Genomic DNA, 20,030 nt, shown 5'->3' on the forward strand with positions numbered 1-20,030 from the left:
AGTTGCACATTCACTCCACCTCTCACGCACATGCAGACACAGGCCCCTTGCTTGCGGTGCTCCAATCGCCCTGCCGTCTCCAGCCCTGACACATTCACCTTCCTCCTCCAGCCACAATCTCATGGGTTTAGACAAAAGGTGCATTCAAGTGCAGAGTACTGATATTAATTTGGGCCGGATGCTGTCAGCAAGGTCAGGTAAAAACTGCGCCCCCAGGGCTCCCCACGGGTTCTGTGGGACGCCGCAGGCTCAGTCTGCCTCCCGCAGCAGGTGCGCTGCCTGGTACAACAACAAAGGGCTGCACTCTCAGAAAGCTGCCGTTTGAGCGTGGTCCAAAGAAGGGAAGAGGGGGGAAAAAAACCAACCCAAAGACATTAAGAAGGTGCTAAACAAGGTGCAAACCCCACCCTGAGGTAACTTGCAGCATATGAACAACGAAATGGCAATAAATACGATTGCTGTCTCTGCTGACTACGCAAGGAGGAGTCGCAAGCTACGTTAAAACACCAACCAAGTTCAGCAGTAACTGAAGTCATCATTCAAACAGATCCAGCCAAAAAAGTCTTCTCAGAAACAGAACATCATGGGTTAAAGAAACCTTACATTTTCTAAACCAGTATTTTTAATTGCTGACCATGGGAACACACAGTGATCTTTGCCAGGTAAAGTCAGCCTTATGTCAAGTGCATGCGACAAGCTTCGAACAAAAAGCTGCACAACAGATGCCTTTATCAATTAATGCTGGGTGAACACAGACTTGACTTGTGTTGAGGCTCCTGAAGGTATTTCACAAAGCAAAGAGAGGAACCCAAGCCACTTCAAGCTTGTGTGTAGGTTCAGCTAAACGCATCAGAAAGAAAACCAAACCTGTAGCCTTTGTTTCCTGTCTCCTAGATGGATGCTTCTCCCCGCTTTCTTCACATCCAGGTATCACAGAGGGTGGCCCTTACCCTGGAACGACCCAGGGCATCAAACTTGATCGTTGGAAAATCAACAACCAATATTTGCACAGCTCTCAATGTTGCATCCTTACTGTTTACTAGTAAGTAAGCATTGCTATAGGCACTGGTGCTTTAGAGTTAGTAAGGTGGATGGAAACACAGCGTGTCTACAAATACCAGAAGTATCCTTACACATACATTTAGCCAAACCAAGAGTGAAGCTGTGGATGGTCTCTTCAGGGATGTGAGCAAGATCCATTTCCTTCTTTAAGTATATAAACACCACACTGGACTCATAGTCAGCCTACAAGTTTTCACACAGCTGAGCTGCAGTCGTGACCTAGAATATGGCTTATATTGTGGGCAGGTCGGTTTGAGGACTGCTTGGAAGAATCTGAAGCAGATGTGTTTGCGATGGAAAGCAAAGGAGACATTGCTGAACCATCTGGAGGAAGAGCTGTGGCTATCTCTGGAAACAAAGACGTCAAGTTAAAGTTGGATAAGTGCGACGTGTTGGTCATGTGCATCGGCGGCATGTCTGGAAGCAAAGGAAAACTCGGCTGAGCGAACCCAACAGGCCTGGGAGGAGACAAAATGGATCCAAATCGATTGTTTAGACTTCCGCTGCTTGGCTTCTCCGTGCTCGGGTTAGGAAACATTTGATTGGGAAAGTAAGGGATAGAAATGTCATTGGAAAGGGTAGGGTGGGCAGGAGAGTAAGGCGGGTAGAAGGACGGTAGCGTATTCTGAGGATCCACCGGGATTAGAGCTGGTGTCCGAGTGGCACTGGGCTGAGTGACCGGCGGGATGAAAGAGGCGTTGGCGTTTATTGGGGGGTTCATGCCCCCCTCTGGAATGAAAGGGAATCCAAAATTCTGAGAGAGAGTATGTTGGTCGGGGGCCGCGTTGTCGTTGGACACTTGAGGGCCATCGGCCATAAATCGGACGATGCTTCCTCTCTTTTCTATTGCAGACTGCTGGCGCCCAAGGATCATACTGCTGCTGGTGGAGAGGGGAAGATGGGGAAGACTAGGGTCAAAGACATTTCCGTGCCTTTGAGTTCCAGATCGATTCCTCTCGGGCTGACGTATTTTAGACCCCGCGTTATCTTGCAGAGGATGCCTCGACCGCTGAGTGACCGAGGAGTTTGGCTGACGGACAGAGGGAGGCCCTGGCTCGCCATTTCCATGGGAAACCGCAGGGTGAGGGTGACTGGGCCTCACAACTCCGTGCATGTTGCTAGAAACAGGCGGGTTCATGTGGCTCTTGGTTCCGTGACTGTCCGTCATCCTCATGGGGTTGGATTTCTGCACAGAGATGTTGGGGCTTGTATTGCGACCCTGAATATCGCCTGAGGAAGAAGAACTTGAGAACGGAATCGTCAGAGAACTGTTCCTTGTGTTGATCGCACCGATAGACATGTCACAGCTCTCCCTGCTCTGGCCATCGCCCTCTCGTCGGATGTGGACGCCTTCCCGTGCTGGGGGACAGTTGTACTCGATTGTGGAGGAGGCACCACACTGCGTGTTCCTTTGATGATCTGGGATCGATCTTTGGCTTCCACTAACTTGATCACCCAGGTGAGGGGCGAGTAAACTCTGCATAAAGCTTTGGTGGCACGTGTTTTCATTTTCCCTTGGCGGCAGGGTGTTCCCCGTTGGAATACCCTGCACTGGCTGGTAGGGCAATCTCTTCTGTCTCTCTATGGACGGCCCCGTGTTTTGACCGATCCGAAACGCTTGTGACTGCATGCCTCGGAGGGATGACACAGAATTACCAATCTCACTGTTTCTTGAAGCCTGCACATCGAAATTGCTGGTTGGCTGTTGGTTGGGTGCAGCTGGCTTAAATGTCTGACAATCGGAAAGGCGCTGCACGTCCGAGCCAACCGTGTGGTCGACGGATAAGCGGCCCTGCATATTGTGAATCACCAACCCTTTATTTCTAGAAACATCGAGATAGCTTCTCATTTCAAGCTGCTCAGAAATCCTAGAGCCTTGAAGAGAGAGTCCTATTCTCTGCTCTGAATTAGAGGGTGTCTTCCCAATGAGTGCCTCAGCGGAGTAGCTGGAGACTCTGTTTCTTTCCTGCCTGTGAGGGGTGCATGTCATGTCTGATGGTCTGGTGACGATACTTGCCTGGGACACCATTTGCTGCTCTAAGCCCCTTGAGGTCATAAGTCTTTGCATCTGATTGTGCCCTGACACATGCTCAGAAGCTGAACCTTGCTGTCTGCTGCTAACCTCTTGTTGCTGTTGATGCATAATATCCTGACTTATATGACTCTGAGGGTGGTTATGATGGTTTCTGCTGGTTGCAGGATTTTCACAGTTCTTTTCAGGCTGGGAAGCTCCAAAGTGCTGCTGCATCTGTTGCTGCATTTGCTGGTGATGAGGATGAGGCTGACCACCTTTTTGCCGTGTCTGGTCGCTTCCGTGGTGTTTCTGCTGTAGAGAGAGCTGTGTGGCTTGCGTTCCCTGGATGAGATTTCGTTTCTTTTGCATCTGCACCTCCTGCTGTATGGTTCGCTGCTGGTGGACACCGTGGGGTTGAGAGTGGACTGAGTTTTCCCCGTGAGCGATGTGGTGCTGCAGCTGATACAAGTGGTGCCTTTCTCTTAACTGACCAGCCTGCTGCTGCTTTAAGTATGGATGATTACTGTGGAGGTGAGATATGCCTTGAGAAGGAACATGTTGAATTGGCTGCAGGTGCTGCCCTGCCTGGCCTTGCTGCTCTGAAATTGATGGCTGAGAACTGCACTGAACTTCAGTTTGTCTCAAAGCTGGTGGCACAAAGTTGCTGTTGGACGGGAATAACCTGTTAAGGCCATCGCTGTGCCCTTGATTGCTCACCGATGCCACTGAATTGGATGAATTAGGAGGAATCTGACTGACTAGCATTTGTGTTTGCTCAGCAATGCTCTCTGGTGTTCGGTTCATCAGTGCCATCCCTTCAAGCCTTATGGGTGTTGTCTGGCACTGCTTTTGCCTCTTGGCCGTAGAGAGCAGAAGGTCATCCTGAACAGCCCGCTTGGCAGAGTCTTTGCGGCCTTCGTGGTTCTGCTGCTTTAGATGCGATTCCTGCAGCTGGGGAGCCTGCATGGTGCTTGCCCTGATAGTATTCAGTTGTTCCTGAGCATAGTCACTCATCATAGCAGGTGCTGGAGACTGATTGACGTACGTGCTAGATGGAAGGGAGAGGCTCACAGTTGCAGGGACGCTGGCTGGCTCTGAAGACCGGGCTAAACTCGAGCAGCTCACAAGGGGATGGACAATGCGGCTCTGGTGGACTAGGTTGTTCACGCTTAAACTGGTTATGCTGGGTGACTGGGAAGCAGAAATCTGCAAAGAAGTGTTTGATGTTTCCACAGCTCCTATGGAGCAGCTTGGCTTTTCAACCTGTCTGTCAACATTTGCCTGCACTGTATCTTGAGCACTGAATTTGTTTGCTGCTGCTTCCAACGGTCCTGCATTGCTTTCTTTCACTGGTTGAGGTTTAAAAGGCTGCTGCTCTCTCTCCAACGGTGCAACCTCAGCTGACTTAGAGATGGCATCCCTCATGTTCACCTGTATTCCTCCTCCTCCACCTTTCTCAAGGTTTTCCTGATCAAAAATAGCTCTTGCTGCAAGAGCTACAATGTCAGTCTGTTCTGAAAATGTGCAGCTGTTGCATGTACTGGTTGAGGTGCTGCTCGTAACATCTTCTCTGGTGGTATCCGGTAACATGGACGCAACCGAGAAGCTTCGACTGCTGCCAGAACTGGTTGACATCGGGGAGTCTGCCTGCCTGCTAGCGATAAGGGAAGCACTCACTACTTCCTGATCAGAAATGCAGGAGTGATGCTGGGAGAGACTATCACCTTCTGTGTTCATTAGCAAGAGTTCCTGCTTCTCAGGCAAATCAACATTCGATTCTGCTGATTTATTAGAGTTTTCCACAGGAAAATTAGAATGCTCCCTCTGAACAGCAAATGAAGATGTTTTCTCCACAGTTGTTCTTTCTTTTGTGAGATCAGACAGCATTTTGGTTAGACCCTGTCCTTCTATCAAGTCTGTATCTTGCATTACCACTGAGGAATCCTGTGTGACGTTGCAGGACTCTGAAACTGTTCTTGCTTTGGAAGCATGACCTGCTATGCTGCTCTGTGCTGCTGCTGTCCCAGCAACCTGAGAATGTGCTTCTGTACTAGAGGATGTTAAGGTGCTGGGGGGTTCAGAGGGTTTGGGAGACTCTGACAAGGCAGAGCTGGCTGGTGGCTGGCTCTGAGGCCCGTGAGGCTGCTGTAGGGGAGCAGTGTCTTCGGCACTCGGCGGGACGAGTGTCAGCTGCTCTGACACGACGGTCTCCGGCGGCAAGGAAGCAGGCGCCTCTGCTGAGCTGGGCTCGGGGGCAGGGTGGGTTTTGGCTGCCTGTTCAGGGCTCGCAGTCTCTTTAGAATGACAGCCAGAAACGCCAACCCCGCTCGGTGGCGCCACGCTGCTTGCCTGGGATGTCGCCGAAGCCTGCGACACTGTCGGAGCGCTTTCAAGCGGCCTCTCACCGTTTGAATGCTTTGCCACCGTTTCCACGGGAGCAGAGTCCACCTTCCCAGCATCTTTGCAAGGAAGTGCTGGGCAGGACACTTTACTGCTGACTGCTTGGTGTTTCTTTGTACTCGGCTTTTTGTTAGTCCTCTTTGATTTTGCACTGGAGGGCAAGCCAGGAAGTGCTTTTTTGGGGGAAGCGTTTGTGGAATTAGATGTGCTCGTTAACCCTGAAACCTCTGCCGGTACTGAAGAGGCCACAGAAGTTGGTAATGACACACAGTTGACTGTGGCAATGGGGTTATTGACAGTTGTGGGATTGGTAGGGTGGCTGAGAGACAACTGTAAGCAGCTCTGTCCTGCCATTTGGGATATGCTTTGATTGAGGTTAGCTAAAGCACCAAATGTATTGAGGGCAACATTGGTATTTGGATCTTCGCTGGTGGTGGGTTGGATAATTTGCATAGGGGCCTGATTTGAAGCTCCAGATGAAGATATCACAGGCTGCAATGCAAAAAGCTGCCCATTTAATGAGATAGTTTGAGGATGCTGTTGATTTGACATTGTAACAGAAAATGTTTGGGTAGAGCTAGAAGATGGCAAAGAGGATGGTCTTGGTAATATATGGACAAGGTGCTTCCCCCCAAAAGTCTGTGGAAGAGCAGTGTTTTGGACAGAGCTGCTAGAGTTGGCTACTGCAGTCGGCCCATTCACAGGAACTCTTACAGCAGCAGCAGAAGGCTGAGCGGAGAGGAGGGGAAGAGGTGGCTGATTAGCAGCTTGTATAATCACAATCTGCTGACTGACATTTTGGCTGGGAACTTCTGCTCTCACAATTGGAGGGCACGGAGCAGGGTTTGGAGGCTGGAGAATGATGACGTTCTGGTTAGGCGGTGCTCCTGTAACAGCCGACGCGACGGGCTGAGCCATGTGAATCACCTGCATAGCTGAATTCAGTGGAAGGAGATTTCCTGCAGCCTGAGTTTTAACCTGCGGCTGGCTGATTAATGGCTGCATAGGTAAGGGTGGGCATGAGGGCAACGTAACTACAATGTGCTCAGCTGCCTGACCATCCCCAGGCAGAGAAGTATTCAAACTGATACTCGTAGTCAAAGGCCTGCTGTGAGCAGAAGACACAGTACCAGCACCGTTAACTGGCTCCACCAGTGCGGTCATTATACTGGATGGCGTTTGGCTTAGAGGCTGAACAGTATTTCCTGCTAGCTGCAAAGTTGTCCATGTGGTCTGTGTGTTTCCAGCTGAAGGCATCCGTGTAAGGCTACTCATGTTTTTCAAGTCTGAAGTGCCAACTCCTGAAGAGCCTGAAAAAGACCAGCAGTTCTCCAAGGGACTGGCAGGCAGGGTGCTTATTGCCGTGGCAGCCTTCAAGCCTTCTGCTGCACAAGTCACCAGCGTCCCAGCGCTGCTTACCAAGTCTGCACTTTTGAGGACATTTACAGAGGAAAAACTGTCTGCAGTAGACACTCTTGCAGATGACACACAAGCTGTGTTTGTGGTGGAAATGACAGAGCTTTCCTGAAGGTCACTCCTAGAACTGTGTCTGTTTGTACAAGTTGCATTTACCTGTTGAACTTGGGAGGCTTCCGTCGAGGCGTTGGAAGGAAGGCTGACTCCTGGCAGGAGCGTTTTCTTTGTTAGTTTAGTGCCCTCCTCTTCATTTTTACTTCTGGGGAGATTTTGCTTATTCTGTAGTGCATTACTGGAAGAACACTGTAGTTCCCGTTCTGTTCTGGATTGAGATGTGCTCTGTGAGCTGGCAGTAGCAGCAGTGTGCACGCCGCGCTCATTCTCTGGGGTGGAAAGCTCAACAACGTTCCCTGCTGGAGCTGTCTGAGCAGATGCCAGTGGAGAAACTGTGTTTTGTGACCATGGCTTGTTTTCTGTGGGGTAAATACCAGAAATAGTCACAGGAGTCACTAGGTTGCAAGCTCTCTGGACTGGCACAACATTGGCTGTTTGCTTCTGTAAATTATGACCAATGTTAAAGGTTATTCCCTGGACAGATGCTCCGTGGTTATTCCCATTGGGTTGACTCCCATTTGAATAGACAATGATGTTCTTTTGAACCTGGTCACCAGGAATCACAACAGAGACCTTTGCATTTTTGAGATTTCCTTTCCAGTGGATGGTAGGGTCATCATACAGGCAAATATCATTGGCTTTCAGTAGCTCGATGTACCTCCCATTCTCCTTCTGTAGTTCATCCAGCTGTTTCCGGAGTTTTTTTATCTCTTCAGCTAGAAAAGAGTGGGAGCACTCAGTTACATCAGCACCAGCACAGAGACTAGGTAATGTGCATAGAATCACAGAATCAATAAGGTTGGAAAAGACCTCAAAGATCACCAAGTCCAACCTATCATCCAACATCTCATGACTAACTAAACCATGGCACCAAGTGCCACATCCAATCCCCTCTTGAACACCTCCAGTGATGGTGACTCCACCACCTCCCTGGGCAGCACATTCCAATGGCCAATTACTCTTTCTGGGAAGAACTTTGTCCTCACCTCCAGCCTAAACCTCCTCTGGTGCAGCTTGAGACTGTGTCCTCTTGTTCTGGTACTGGTTGCCTGGGAGAAGAGACCAACCCCCACCTGGCTACAACCTCCCTTCAGGTAGTTGTACACAGCAATGAGGTCTCCCCTGAGCCTTCTCTTCTCCAGGCTAAGCAACCCCAGCTCCCTCAGCCTCTCCTCACAGGGCTGTGCTCCAAACCCCTCCCCAGCCTCATTGCCCTTCTCTGCACACGTTCAAGAGTCTCAACATCCTTCTTAAATTGAGGGGCCCAGAACTGGACACAGGACTCAAGGTGTGGCCTAACCGGTGCTGAGCACAGGGCAGAATGACCTCCCTGCTCCTGCTGGCCACACTATTCCTGATGCAGGCCAGGATGCCACCTCATTTGGAGAGTAAACACTACGTAGTACTGAAACAAGCTGTTCATAATGCATGCTTTCTTCAAATGATTCACATAATCAAGATGAAGACTCTTATCCTGAGGAGCCTCTCTAGCAAGGGGGAAAGGCAATGAACCGTCACCAAGAGCAGGCCCAATTCTGTAGTTAGAAAAAAAACAACCCACATCAGAACTAACTCAGGTGAAAATGAACACTAATCAAATTGTTCAATTACTGAAGGAAAGACAAGCACAGTTATCTTTCTCCTTGCTCTGCTTCTTTGTAAAGACTAAACCATTTTTTAATCAATTGATAATCTCATGCCTTTACAGGGCAATTAAGTTTCCTTACCTCTAAAAATGAGATGCAAAATTAAAGACAAAGCACTTATGTGAAACCACAAAACCCAGTGCAGCTCCTGGAGACCGCTCACCTAACTAGGAAAATCACCCAACTTTTTTCCAACCCTAAATACATCAACAAGATAAGCTACTTAGAATTCCATTCTGTGGGGAGAAATAGAATCATAGAATCACCCAGGTTGGAAAAGACCTCAGAGATCATCAAGTCCAACCTATTAGCCAACACCTCCTGACCACTAAACCATGGCTCCAAATAAAAATCATAAACCACATCCTGTCTGAGATTATTTCTGTTACACCTACTTCACTGTATGTTGACACATCTGTTTAAAAAACTGTTATCACAGTATCACCAAGGTTGGAAGAGACCTCGAGGATCATCCAGTCCAACCTGTCTTCCACAGACCTCATGACTAGACCATGGCACCAAATGCCACATCCAATCTTCTCTTGAACACCTCCAGGGATGGTGACTCCACCACCTCCATGGGCACCACATTCCAATGACAAATGACTTGGTGAAGAACTTTCTCCTCACCTTGAGGTGCAGCCTGAGACTGTGTCCTCTTGTTCTGGCGCTGGCTGCCTGGGAGAAGAGCCCAACCCCTTCCTGGCTACAGCCACCTTTCAGGTAGTTGAAGACAGCAATGAGGTCTCCCCTGAGCCTTCCCTTCTCCAGGCTAAGCAACCCCAGCTCCCTCAGCCTCTCCTCACAGGGCTGTGCTCAAGGCCTCTCCCCAGCCTCCTTGCCCTTCTCTGGACACCTTCAAGTGTCTCAATGTCCTTCTTAAACTGAGGGGCCCAGAACTGGACACAGTTAGATGTGGCCTAACCAATGCAGAGTACAGGGCACAATGACTTCCCTGCTCCTGCTGGCCACACTATTCCTAATGCAGGCCAGGATGCCATTGGCCCTCTTGGCCACCTGGCACCACCTGGGCACACTGCTGGCTCATGTTATGTGATGTGATGCTTTATGATGATGTTTTATAGCATTTGAAAGGGGGAAAAAAAAATAGCTGTATGGATGAAGGAAACTCCATGGTTTTGATAGGGAAAAAAGATATCTAAGTGAAATTTATCAGAAATTGTTCTGGTAAAATAAATACCAGAATGCTACAGCAGAATAAACCAGGAGAGAATTTGGTTTGGTTGGATCTTTAAGACCATCAAGTTCAATCTTTATCTAACTGGCTGGATATGATGATCTTGAAGGTCTCTTCCAACCTGGTCTATTCCATTCCATTCCAACTCTACCAAGGCTGGTGCTAAACCATGTCCCTCAGCACCACATCTCTGCATCTTTGAAACACCTCCAGGCATGGCATGCATTATGAACAGCTTGTTTCAGTACTACATAGTGTTTACTCTCCAAATGATGTGGCATCCTGGCATGCATCTCCTTGGGGAGCCCCTTCCAGTGTTTGAGAACCCTTTCAGTCAAGAAGTTTCTTCTACTAGCCAACCTAAACCTTCCCTGGTGCAACCTGAGGCCATTTCCTCTCATCCTGTCACTTAGTACGAGGAAGAAGAGTCAACACCCACATCACTACAACCTCCTTTTGGGGAGCTGTAGAGCAAGGTGGTCTCCCCTCAGCCTCCCTTTCTCCAGGGTAAACAACCCCAGTTCCTTCAGCTGCTCATCACTTATAAGCTCCATAATTACTTCACACCACAATGCAATTACTTCATTATCCCATAGCTATGTGCAAGAGCAGGCATTAGAGAATTCTCTTGGCTTCCTCTTTCAGTATAAGCAGCTGCAGTTTTCCTGCATCTGCATAATATCTTGGGATTCCCAAGTTTGTTGATCCAGACTTTGTTGCCAGTCAGTACTAACAGCCACAGAGTGGAAATGGGAAATGTTAGAGCCTCCAGCAGCATCTGTACTTACCCTGTTCATTGTTCCCTCCATTCAGCAGAAGCTCGTCGTTCTGCCTTTTCATTTCTGTTATGTACTTAAAAGCCTGATCCAGGATCATGTTCTTGCTCTTTAAAACAAAGCATACACATACTATTAGTAGATTGGGTATGAGATTGCACTTGTCTTCAAGAGGTCTTTAGTTTAAAAAATAGAACAGGACTAGAACTAGAATAGGACTAGAACTAGAATAGGACTAGAACTGGAATAGGACTAGAACTGGAATAGGACTAGAACTGGAATAGGACTAGAACTGGAATAGGACTAGAACTAGAATAGGACTAGAACTAGAATAGGACTAGAACTAGAATAGGACTAGAACTAGAATAGGACTAGAACTAGAATAGGACTAGAACTAGAATAGGACAGAACTAGAATAGGACTAGAACTGGAATAGGACTAGAACTGGAATAGGACTAGAACTGGAATAGGACTAGAACTGGAATAGGACTAGAACTGGAATAGGACTAGAACTGGAATAGGACTAGAACTGGAATAGGACTAGAACTGGAATAGGACTAGAACTGGAATAGGACTAGAACTGGAATTAACCAGGTTGGAAAAAGCCTTTGAGATCATTGAGTCCAACCTATCACCCAACACCTCATGACTAACTAAACCATGGCTTCAATTGCCACATCCAGTCCCCTCTTGAACACCTCCAGTGATGACGACTCCACCACCTCCCTGGGCAGCACATTCCAATGGCCAATCTCTCTGTCTGGGAAGAACTTCTTCCTAACAACTAGCTTAAGCCTCCCCTGGCACAACTTGAGACTGTGTCCTCTTGTACTGGTGCTGGTTGCCTGGGAGAAGAGACCAACCCCCACCTGGCTACAACCTCCCTTCAGGCAGTTGTAGACAGCAAGAAGGTCTCCCCTGAGCCTCCTCCAGGCTCAGCAACCCCAATGGTTCTCTGAATGTTGTTGGGTAGGAGATTTTTGGGTTGGGTGGGATTTTATTTCAAGATGAGCCACATGTGTCATGAGTGATATTCCCCCTAAAATGCCATGAAGTTTTGCAGAACAGTATTTTCAGTGCTGGAGCTGACATGTCCCAATGTCCAAAGCAAGACACTAAGGCCACAGAACCTGAAGAGCAAGCACTGTATGCTGAGCAGCCTAAAATTCTCCTTCAGTAAGGTACATATACATCACATGAAATTGCAAGATGCTGCCTTGTAAATATTTTATTAGGGAAGGAGCAAACACAGAATAATTACCAAGGGAGGGGCATGCATCATTTTGAAACTAATAATACTGGAGAATATGGAAAGACAAAATCTGCTGTAACTCCTCCACCATCCTTCCCTCATGAAACTATGCTTATTCTTCCTGCAAAACCTCTTGTTTATCTCCTAATCCCTTCTCCTGCTGTTCTGCAGGAGCAGCCTCTGCTGTAGAATGCTCTGTCTCAGAAGAGATGCTTCTGTGCATCAGCCTCAAACCAATTGTTTCACCTGTTCCTTTCACAAGGACACAGTTCTTAAATTACTATTATTATTCCCCTTTCTGGATTGCTTTCATCTCATTATATGTAAGATGACAAAAAGCAGCATGCATGCAGTTCTGTTTGCATCACAGGACATTTGGTGATCACCAGCAAAAGGCAAAGAAGGGATTGGAGAAGGACTCCAAAAAATCATAGTATCAGTCAGGGTTGGAAGGGACCACAAGGATCATCTAGTTCCAACCCCCTGCCATAGGCAGGGACACCCCACACTAGATCAGGCTGGCCAGAGCCTCATCCATATTAAAGAGGATGGGGCCCAGCACTGACCCCTGGGGGACACCACTGGTGCCTGGCTGCCAGCTGGCTGTGGCACCATTCACCACCACTCTCTGGGCTCAGCCTCCAGCCAGTTCCTCACCCAGCTCAGAGTGTTGCAGTCCAAGCCACGAGCTGAGAGCTTAGCCAGCAGTTTGCTGTGGGGGATGACAAGGAAACACAGGAGCATTCTGTAGGAAGCTTGTATGCACCTCTGACAGGACACTCACCTGCTTAAGTGCTGGAGAGCAGGGAATGAGTTCTCCAATCCTGTTTATCCCAGCATTAATCTTCTTCTTTCGATGTCTTTCCACTACAGAAAAACAGTATGTGCTGTGACATCTGGCTGGGCAAGGTGGCAGTTGGCACAGCAGCAGCAAAACTCAGACCAGTGTAAGGGCTCATAAATGGATTATTTCATGATGCATCATGATGCTCACTAATTTGAGAGAGGGGAAAAAAGTCCTGTAAAAGGTGGGGAGACAAAGGCAGGCTGGGAGAGTTGGGATTCTTCAGCCTGGAGAAGAGAAGACGCCACAGAGACCTTACAGTGGCCATTCAGTACCTAAAGGAGGCCTACAAGAGAGCTGGGGAGGGACTGCTCACAAAGGCATGTAGCAATAGGATGAGGGGCAGTGGTTTCAAACTGGAGAAGGGTAGATACAGATTGGACATTAGGAATAATTTCTGAGGGTGGTAGAACAGGTTGCCCAGGGAGGTGGTGGAAGCCCTAGCCCTGAAGACATTCAAGGTCAGGCTTGATGGGGCTCTGAGCAACCTGATCTAGTTGGGGATGTCCCAGCTTACTGCAGGGGGTTGGACTAGATGACCTTTAAAGGTCCCTCCCAACTCAATGTATTCTATGATTCTAAGATTCTATGAACCAGAATCAGTATTTTAGGACAAACCAGGCCAAAACCTTGCCAGACTTCTTCCCCAGTACATCATTCTGCTACTTGTAGAAGATGCCAGTGAAACTAGACAACGACTAGTTGCTGCCCATGAGATATGACTCCTGCAGCTCACAGCCAGTATTCACACAGAATTTCAGAGAAGCCAACATCCAGGTGGGAGCCTCAGGGACAGAGTACAGTAATATTTCTAATCCAGGGAAGCTGTAAAGCTCTTGGGTCAGGTATCTCCATGTTTTCCAGAATCACAGAATGGTAAGGGTTGGAAGGGACCTCTGGAGATCATCTCATCCAACCCCCCTGCTAGAGCAGGTTCACCTGGCACAAGGTGCACAGGAACAGGTCCCAGCAGGTTTAGAAAGTCTTCAGAGAGGGAGACTCCACAGCCTCCCTGGGCAGGCTGGTCCAGTGCTCCAGAACTCTCAAAATGAAGAGGTTATTCCTCAAGTCTTAAGAGAGGTAGTTATTACCAGTGTGCAAATGCCCATGCATTTGTTTTCCTTTAGAACTGAACAAAACTGGAACAGTTTACTTCTTAGTCAACTAGGACTGGAAGGACCAGGAAATGGTCCCACTTTCATATTCAGGTGTCCTGCTGTAGCCTTATGCTGTGGAAAACTGCAAAGCAGAGACCAATCAAGAAACCCTTCTGCATAGATATTCCATGCAAGAGCACAGAAAGGCATTTGGTAGGATGGGCTGCTTTTGTCAGTGTATCAAACACCTACAGAGGAACCTTCTCCATGGAGAAGTATGCAAAATGTGCTTTAAGAGTTCAAAGAGTTTGTGCTTCTTTACAGATCATAGTATCACAGTATCAGTCAGGGTTGGAAGGGACCACAAGGAGCATATAGTTCCAACCCCCCTGACATGGGCAGGGACACCCCACACTAGATCAGGCTGGCCACAGCCTCATCCAGCCTGGCCTTAAACACCTCCAGGGACGGGGCCTCAACCACCTCCCTGGACAACCCATTCCAGGGCTTCACCACTCTCATGGGGAAGAACTTCCTCCTCAACTCCAGCCTGAATCTCCCCACCTCCAGCTTCATTCCATTCCCCCTAGTCCTAGCACTACCTGAGAGCCTGAGAAGTCCCTCCCCAGCCTTCTTGTAGCCCCCTTCAGATACTGGAAGGCCACAATTAGGTCACCTGGGAGCCTTCTCTTCTCCAGACTGAACAGCCCCAACTCCTTCAGTCTGTCCTCACAGGAGAGGTGCTCCAGCCCTCTGATCATCCTCGTGGCCCTTCTCTGGACACCTTCCAGCACCTCCAGATCCCTCTTGCAATAGGGGCTCCAGAACTGGAGGCAGTACTCCAGGTGGGGTCTCAGCAGAGCTGAGCAGAGGGGGAGAATCCCCTCCCTTGCCCTGCTGGCCACACTTCTCTTGCTGCAGCCCGGGATCTGGTTGGCTTCCTGGGCTGCAAGTGCACACTGAGAGCTCCTGTTGAGCTTCTCCTCCACCAGCACCCCCAGGTCTCTCTCCTCAGGGCTGCTTTCCAGCCAGTCCCTGCCCAGCCTGGATTTGTGCCTGGGGTTGCCTCAGCCCAGGTGCAGATCACACAAGAAGGCAGAATGTGCTCCTACCTGCATTGTGTGTCTCCCGGTTTTTCTTTCTGTGAAACACAAAGAGAGAACAGTGGTGGGAAACAGAAGGGAGAACAATCTGCACATCAACAAATATTTCTTTCATTGTTTCCATTACAGCTAACAACACCAAGCAATAATACATTCTGCTCTGTGAAGAAGAACACAGCAGATGTGACACCCACAAGGGTTTGTCTTAGACTTTGATATTAAATCATAGAAACAATAAGGGTGGAAAAGACCTCAGAGATCATCAAGTCCAGCCTCTCACCCAGGACCTCATGACTACTAAACCATGGCTTCCAGTGCCATGCCCAAGCCCTTTTTGAACACCTCCAGGGATGGTGACTGCACCACCTCCCTGGGCAGCCCAATAACAAGAATTAGTTTGTGTCCAGACAAATCAGTTCCTGTGAAACACGGCACAGCATAGTGTTTAGATTATTGTCACACATTTATGGGGCAGAGCTGCACTTCCATGCTTCTCTCCAGCACCTGTTGCACTATCTAGTATTCACTAAGGCCAAATATTAAAAGCCAGTTCTATTTCTGAGCAACAAGGTGGTTAGGTGTTTGAAACATTGCTTTTACTTTCAGTGGATCAAAGAAAATGCTACCCCACACAGAGATTTTCTCAGACATCAGGCACTTTGAAGCCATGGTTTAGTTAGTCCTGAGGTGTTGGGTGATAGGTTGGACTTGATGATCTCTGAGGTCCTTTCCAACCTTATTGATTCTATGATTCCATGATCATACCATCTGGTATCAAACATGTTTCCATTGTGTTAAACCCAGAATTAATACAGAATCACAGAATGCCAGGTTGGAAGGGACCTCAAGGATCATCTGGTCCAACCTTTCTAGGTAATAGTTTAAAGGAGATGGCCCTACACCCTGCCAGCCGAGTCTTAAAACTGTCCAACGTAGGAGAATCCACTACTTCCCTTGGAAGATTGCAATCAGGTGCTTCCATCTCCCAGAGCCTGGACTCTCCTGGCCCCAGGGTTACTCTGTCAAAAGTCTGCCTAGCTGCAGTTGGGCAGCAATCATTTATTCTTGAGTACTTCACAGCCTAAGATTCAAGATAACCCAGCAGGGCGCTCCAGCTCAAGAAGGACAAAGAACTGCTGGAGAGACTGCAGTGCAGGGCACCATGAGGGGACTGGAACATCTATCATATGAAGAAAGGCTGAGAGACCCTCATGCCCTGTCCCTTGTCCCTTCCCTCAGCTTAAACCAATACATACAGTAAAGCAAAGCACATGTTTTCTGGTTTCCAGGTTGCTTAGACTGGAGAAGAGGAGGCTCAGGGGAGACCTTCTTGCTCCCTACAACTACCTGAAGGGAGGTTGTAGCCAGGTGGGGGTTGGTCTCTTCTCCCAGGCAACCAGCACCAGAACAAGAGGACACAGTCTCAAGCTGAATCAGGAGAGGTTTAGGCTGGACGTTAGGAAGAAATTCTTCACAGAAAAGGAGACTGGCCATTGGAATGTGCTGCCTAGGGAGGTGGTGGAGTCACCATCACTGGAGGTGTTTAAGAATCATAGAATCAATAAGGTTGGAAAAGACCTCAGAGATCATCAAGTCCAACCTGTCACCCAACACCTCAGGACTAACTAAACCATGGCACCAAGTGCCACATCCAATCCTTTTTTGAACACTTCTAGGGCCGGTGACTCCACCACCTCCCTGGGCAGCACATTCCAGTGGCTAATAACTGATCCCTCGGCTGTCCTGCAGGTGTGCTGTGATTGCCCCCATGATGATCTGCTCCATCACTTTCCCTGGCACTGAGGTCAGGCTGACAGTTTCCAGGTTCCTCCATCCATCCCTTCTTGTGGATGGGGACCACACTGGCCAGTTTCCAGTCATCTGGGACCTCTCTGGTGAGCCAGGACTGGTGGAAAATGATGGAGAGCAGCTTGGCAGCTCATCTGCCAGCTCTCCCAGCACCCTGGGATGGATCCCATCTGGTCCCAAGGACTTGTGAGTGTCCAAGTGGCTCAGCAAGTTCCTAACTATTTCCTCATGGATTTCAGGGGTACTGCACTGCTCCCTGACCCCACCTACCAGTTCAAGAGGCCAGTTATCCTGAAGTCCTCCTGCCTTACTGTTGAAGATGGAGGCAAAGAAGGAATTTAGTACCTCAGCCTTTTCCTCCCCTTTAGTTACAGTGTTCCCCCCCAGGTCCAATAAAGAGGGGAGGTTCTTCTTGCCTCTCTTTTTAGCATTATTATATTTATTACAATGCTTTTCATTGTCTTTCACAGCAGTGTTCAGCTTGAGTTCTAACTGGGCTTTTGCCTCTCTAATTTTTCTCCTACATGATCTAACACCACCCTCAAACATCTGTCACTGCAGATGGTCAGACCTGGAGACATTTACCAAGAAATCCTGCCTAATGAGGAGCACCTTCAAGGCACACACATGGCAACTGAAGCCTGCACATGTGTTCTACAACAATTCAAGATGTGAGGAATCTTCATGTCCATTGAAAACTTGCACCATCAGGAGTGCATGGGAACCACCACTTCAAATGCTTTGTAATTTCACAGCAAGCTGCAGTTCTTCTTCTAGCCATAAAAATCATCTGCCAGTCAGAACTGATCATGTATCCTGAATAAAGGCTGGAGGGAGAGGCTCAGCTGCTCTTTGGTTCCCATTACCAATACAGAATGCAAAACACTCTATCAGCAGGGGAAGAAGGAGTCATGAAATCCACAAAGACTGAAAACATTTCCACAGAAGAAATCAATGTTCTCTCTGACCTTTTCTTACCCTACACAGCCACCTAGCTTAAGATGGGTGTTGAATTTAAAGAGGGAGGGAAAGATTTAGGGGGTGGACTAGATGACCAGAGGGGTTCAAGAGGGCATTGGATGTGGCACTTGGTGCCACAGTCTAGTCATGAGGTCTGTGGTGATAGGTTGGACTCGATGATCTTTGAGGTCTCTTCCAACCTTGGTGACACTGTGACCTTTGGAGGTCCCTTCCAACCCAACCCATTCTGTGATTCTCTGATTCCCATGCCCATCAGGCATTAGATCAAGGACAAAAGATCAAAAACCTGGAAAACTTGTCATGAGCTCCAAGCCACTTGGCTGCAAATTTGGGTCAGTGTTGCTGCACAACCTCAAGATGCGCTTCGTGTTTCAGCTGAGATCTGAGATGCAAAATCCAAATTCCACTGAGAGCTGAGGGAGAGGTCTGAATTATTTTGCCAAAATGCATGTAGTGACCTCCCAGTATCTCCCAGGACTCAGCAACAGCATAGCCTGCACTCTGAGGTGATGACACAGCTTTATACACATGGGAGCAGTTACTGCAACAAAGACTCTCTGTTGCTTAGGTGGCCCAAGGAGGCAGGTCTTCAACAAATAATTCAGCATACATAGGGCAAAGAGAGAAAGGGAGTGTTGGAACACAATTCTCAAACCTTTAGATCAATCCTGGTCAACCCAACTCAGAATTTCTTGACAACAGCCTTGCTACCAAAGTTTCAGCTGGAAATTTCTCAGCTGTGACATGCCCACAGAGTTACAAAACAGGCACAGGCACTCACCGATGCTGCTTCTTCGTAGGTGTCTCATTCTCTGTCATCTCTGGCATGGTTTCGGAGAGGAAAGCCTGAAGAAGATTGTGGAAGTAATTAGCAACTTTGACACTCTTCTGAATTCAAAGTACACACAACATTTGCTACATCATTTTGCCTTTGACCAGACAGTACAGTGTATGCAGAGGTCCACCACTTTGATGCAGAACAGCAGGGTCATCTCAGCATTAGAAGTGAAGTACATTACCTAGCAGAGTGCTTTGCGAACCCCACTGCCTAGAGTGAACCTGTTTCCATTTAGAACAGAATAAACCAGGTTGGAAGAGACCTTCAAGACCATCAAGTCCAACCCATCAACCAATCCAACCCACTTAATCAACTAAACCATGGCACCAAGCACCCTATCAAGTCTCCTCCTAAACACCTCCAGGGATGGTGACTCCATCACCTCCCCGGGCAGCCCATTCCAATGGGCAATCACTCTCTCTGTACAGAACTTCTTCCTAACCTCCAGCCTAAACCTCCCCTGGCACAGCTTCAGACTGTGTCCTCTTGTTCTGGTACTGGTTGCCTGGGAGAAGAGACCAACCTCTGCCTGACCACAACCTCCCTTCAGGTAGTTGTAGAGAGCAAGAAGGTCTCCCCTGAGCCTCCTCTTCTCCAGGCTAAGCAACCCCAGCTCCCTCAGCCTCTCCTAACAGGGCTGTGCTCCAAACCCCTCCCCAGCTCTGTTGCCCTTCTCTGGACATCTTCCAGCAACTCAACCTCCTTCCTAAACTGAGGGGCCCAGAACTGGACACAGGACTCAAGGTGTGGCCTAACCAGTGCTGTGTACAGGGGCAGAATGACCTCCCTGCTCCTGCTGGCCACACTGTTCCTGATGCAGGCCAGGATGCCATTGGCCTTCTTGGCCACCTGGGCACACTGCTGGCTCATGTTCAGCCTACTATCAACCACTACCCCCAGGTCCCTCTCTGCCTGGCTGCTCTCAGCCACTCTGACCCCAGCCTGTTGCTCTGCATGGGGTTGCTGTGGCCAATGTGCAGAACCTGGCACTTGGATGTGTTCAGTCTCCTGCCCTTGAATTCTGCCCATCTCTCCAGCCTGTCGAGGTCCCTCTGCAGAGCCTCTCTACCCTCCAGCAGATCAACTCCTGCCCCCAGCTTGGTGTCATCAGCAAATATACTGATGATGGACTCAATGCCCTCGTCCAGATCATCAATAAAGATGTTAAAGAGCATGGGGCCCAGTACTGATCCCTGGGGCACATTTCCTCAATTACTTGAGACATAAAAGCAGTTAGAATCCCAACTACATGAAAGAAAGAAGGAAAGTTAAGAGCACATGATTGTTTTTGGAATGGGAGGAGGTGCAGCTGAAGTCTCTTTAGTCAGCTCTTCCTAACTGAATCACAGAATCACCAAGGTTGGAAGAGACCTCAAATATCATCAAGTCCAACCTGTCACCCCAGACCTCATGACTGAACCATGGCACCAAGTGCCACGTCCATCTCCCAGGGATGGTGAACATGCATTCAACTCCTAGT

General features: G+C 48.6%; 1 protein-coding gene across 1 annotated transcript; it reads right to left on the bottom strand.

Moving 5' to 3' along the window:
- Positions 1 to 917: 917 nt before the first annotated feature.
- USF3 (upstream transcription factor family member 3) lies at positions 918 to 18,558 on the bottom strand. Its single transcript, XM_009903459.2, has 5 exons — positions 18,494 to 18,558; positions 14,932 to 14,960; positions 12,663 to 12,745; positions 10,639 to 10,735; positions 918 to 7,722 (listed from the first exon to the last, which is right to left on the bottom strand). Exons 1-5 carry the CDS (start codon positions 18,538 to 18,540, stop codon positions 1,256 to 1,258), a joined length of 6,723 nt encoding a protein of 2,240 aa, XP_009901761.2. The 5' UTR covers positions 18,541 to 18,558; the 3' UTR covers positions 918 to 1,255.
- Between the last annotated feature and the right edge of the window lie 1,472 nt (positions 18,559 to 20,030).

The sequence above is a fragment of the Dryobates pubescens genome, chromosome 8 (genome assembly GCF_014839835.1).
Source record: "Dryobates pubescens isolate bDryPub1 chromosome 8, bDryPub1.pri, whole genome shotgun sequence".
Taxonomy (NCBI): Eukaryota; Metazoa; Chordata; class Aves; order Piciformes; family Picidae; genus Dryobates; species Dryobates pubescens.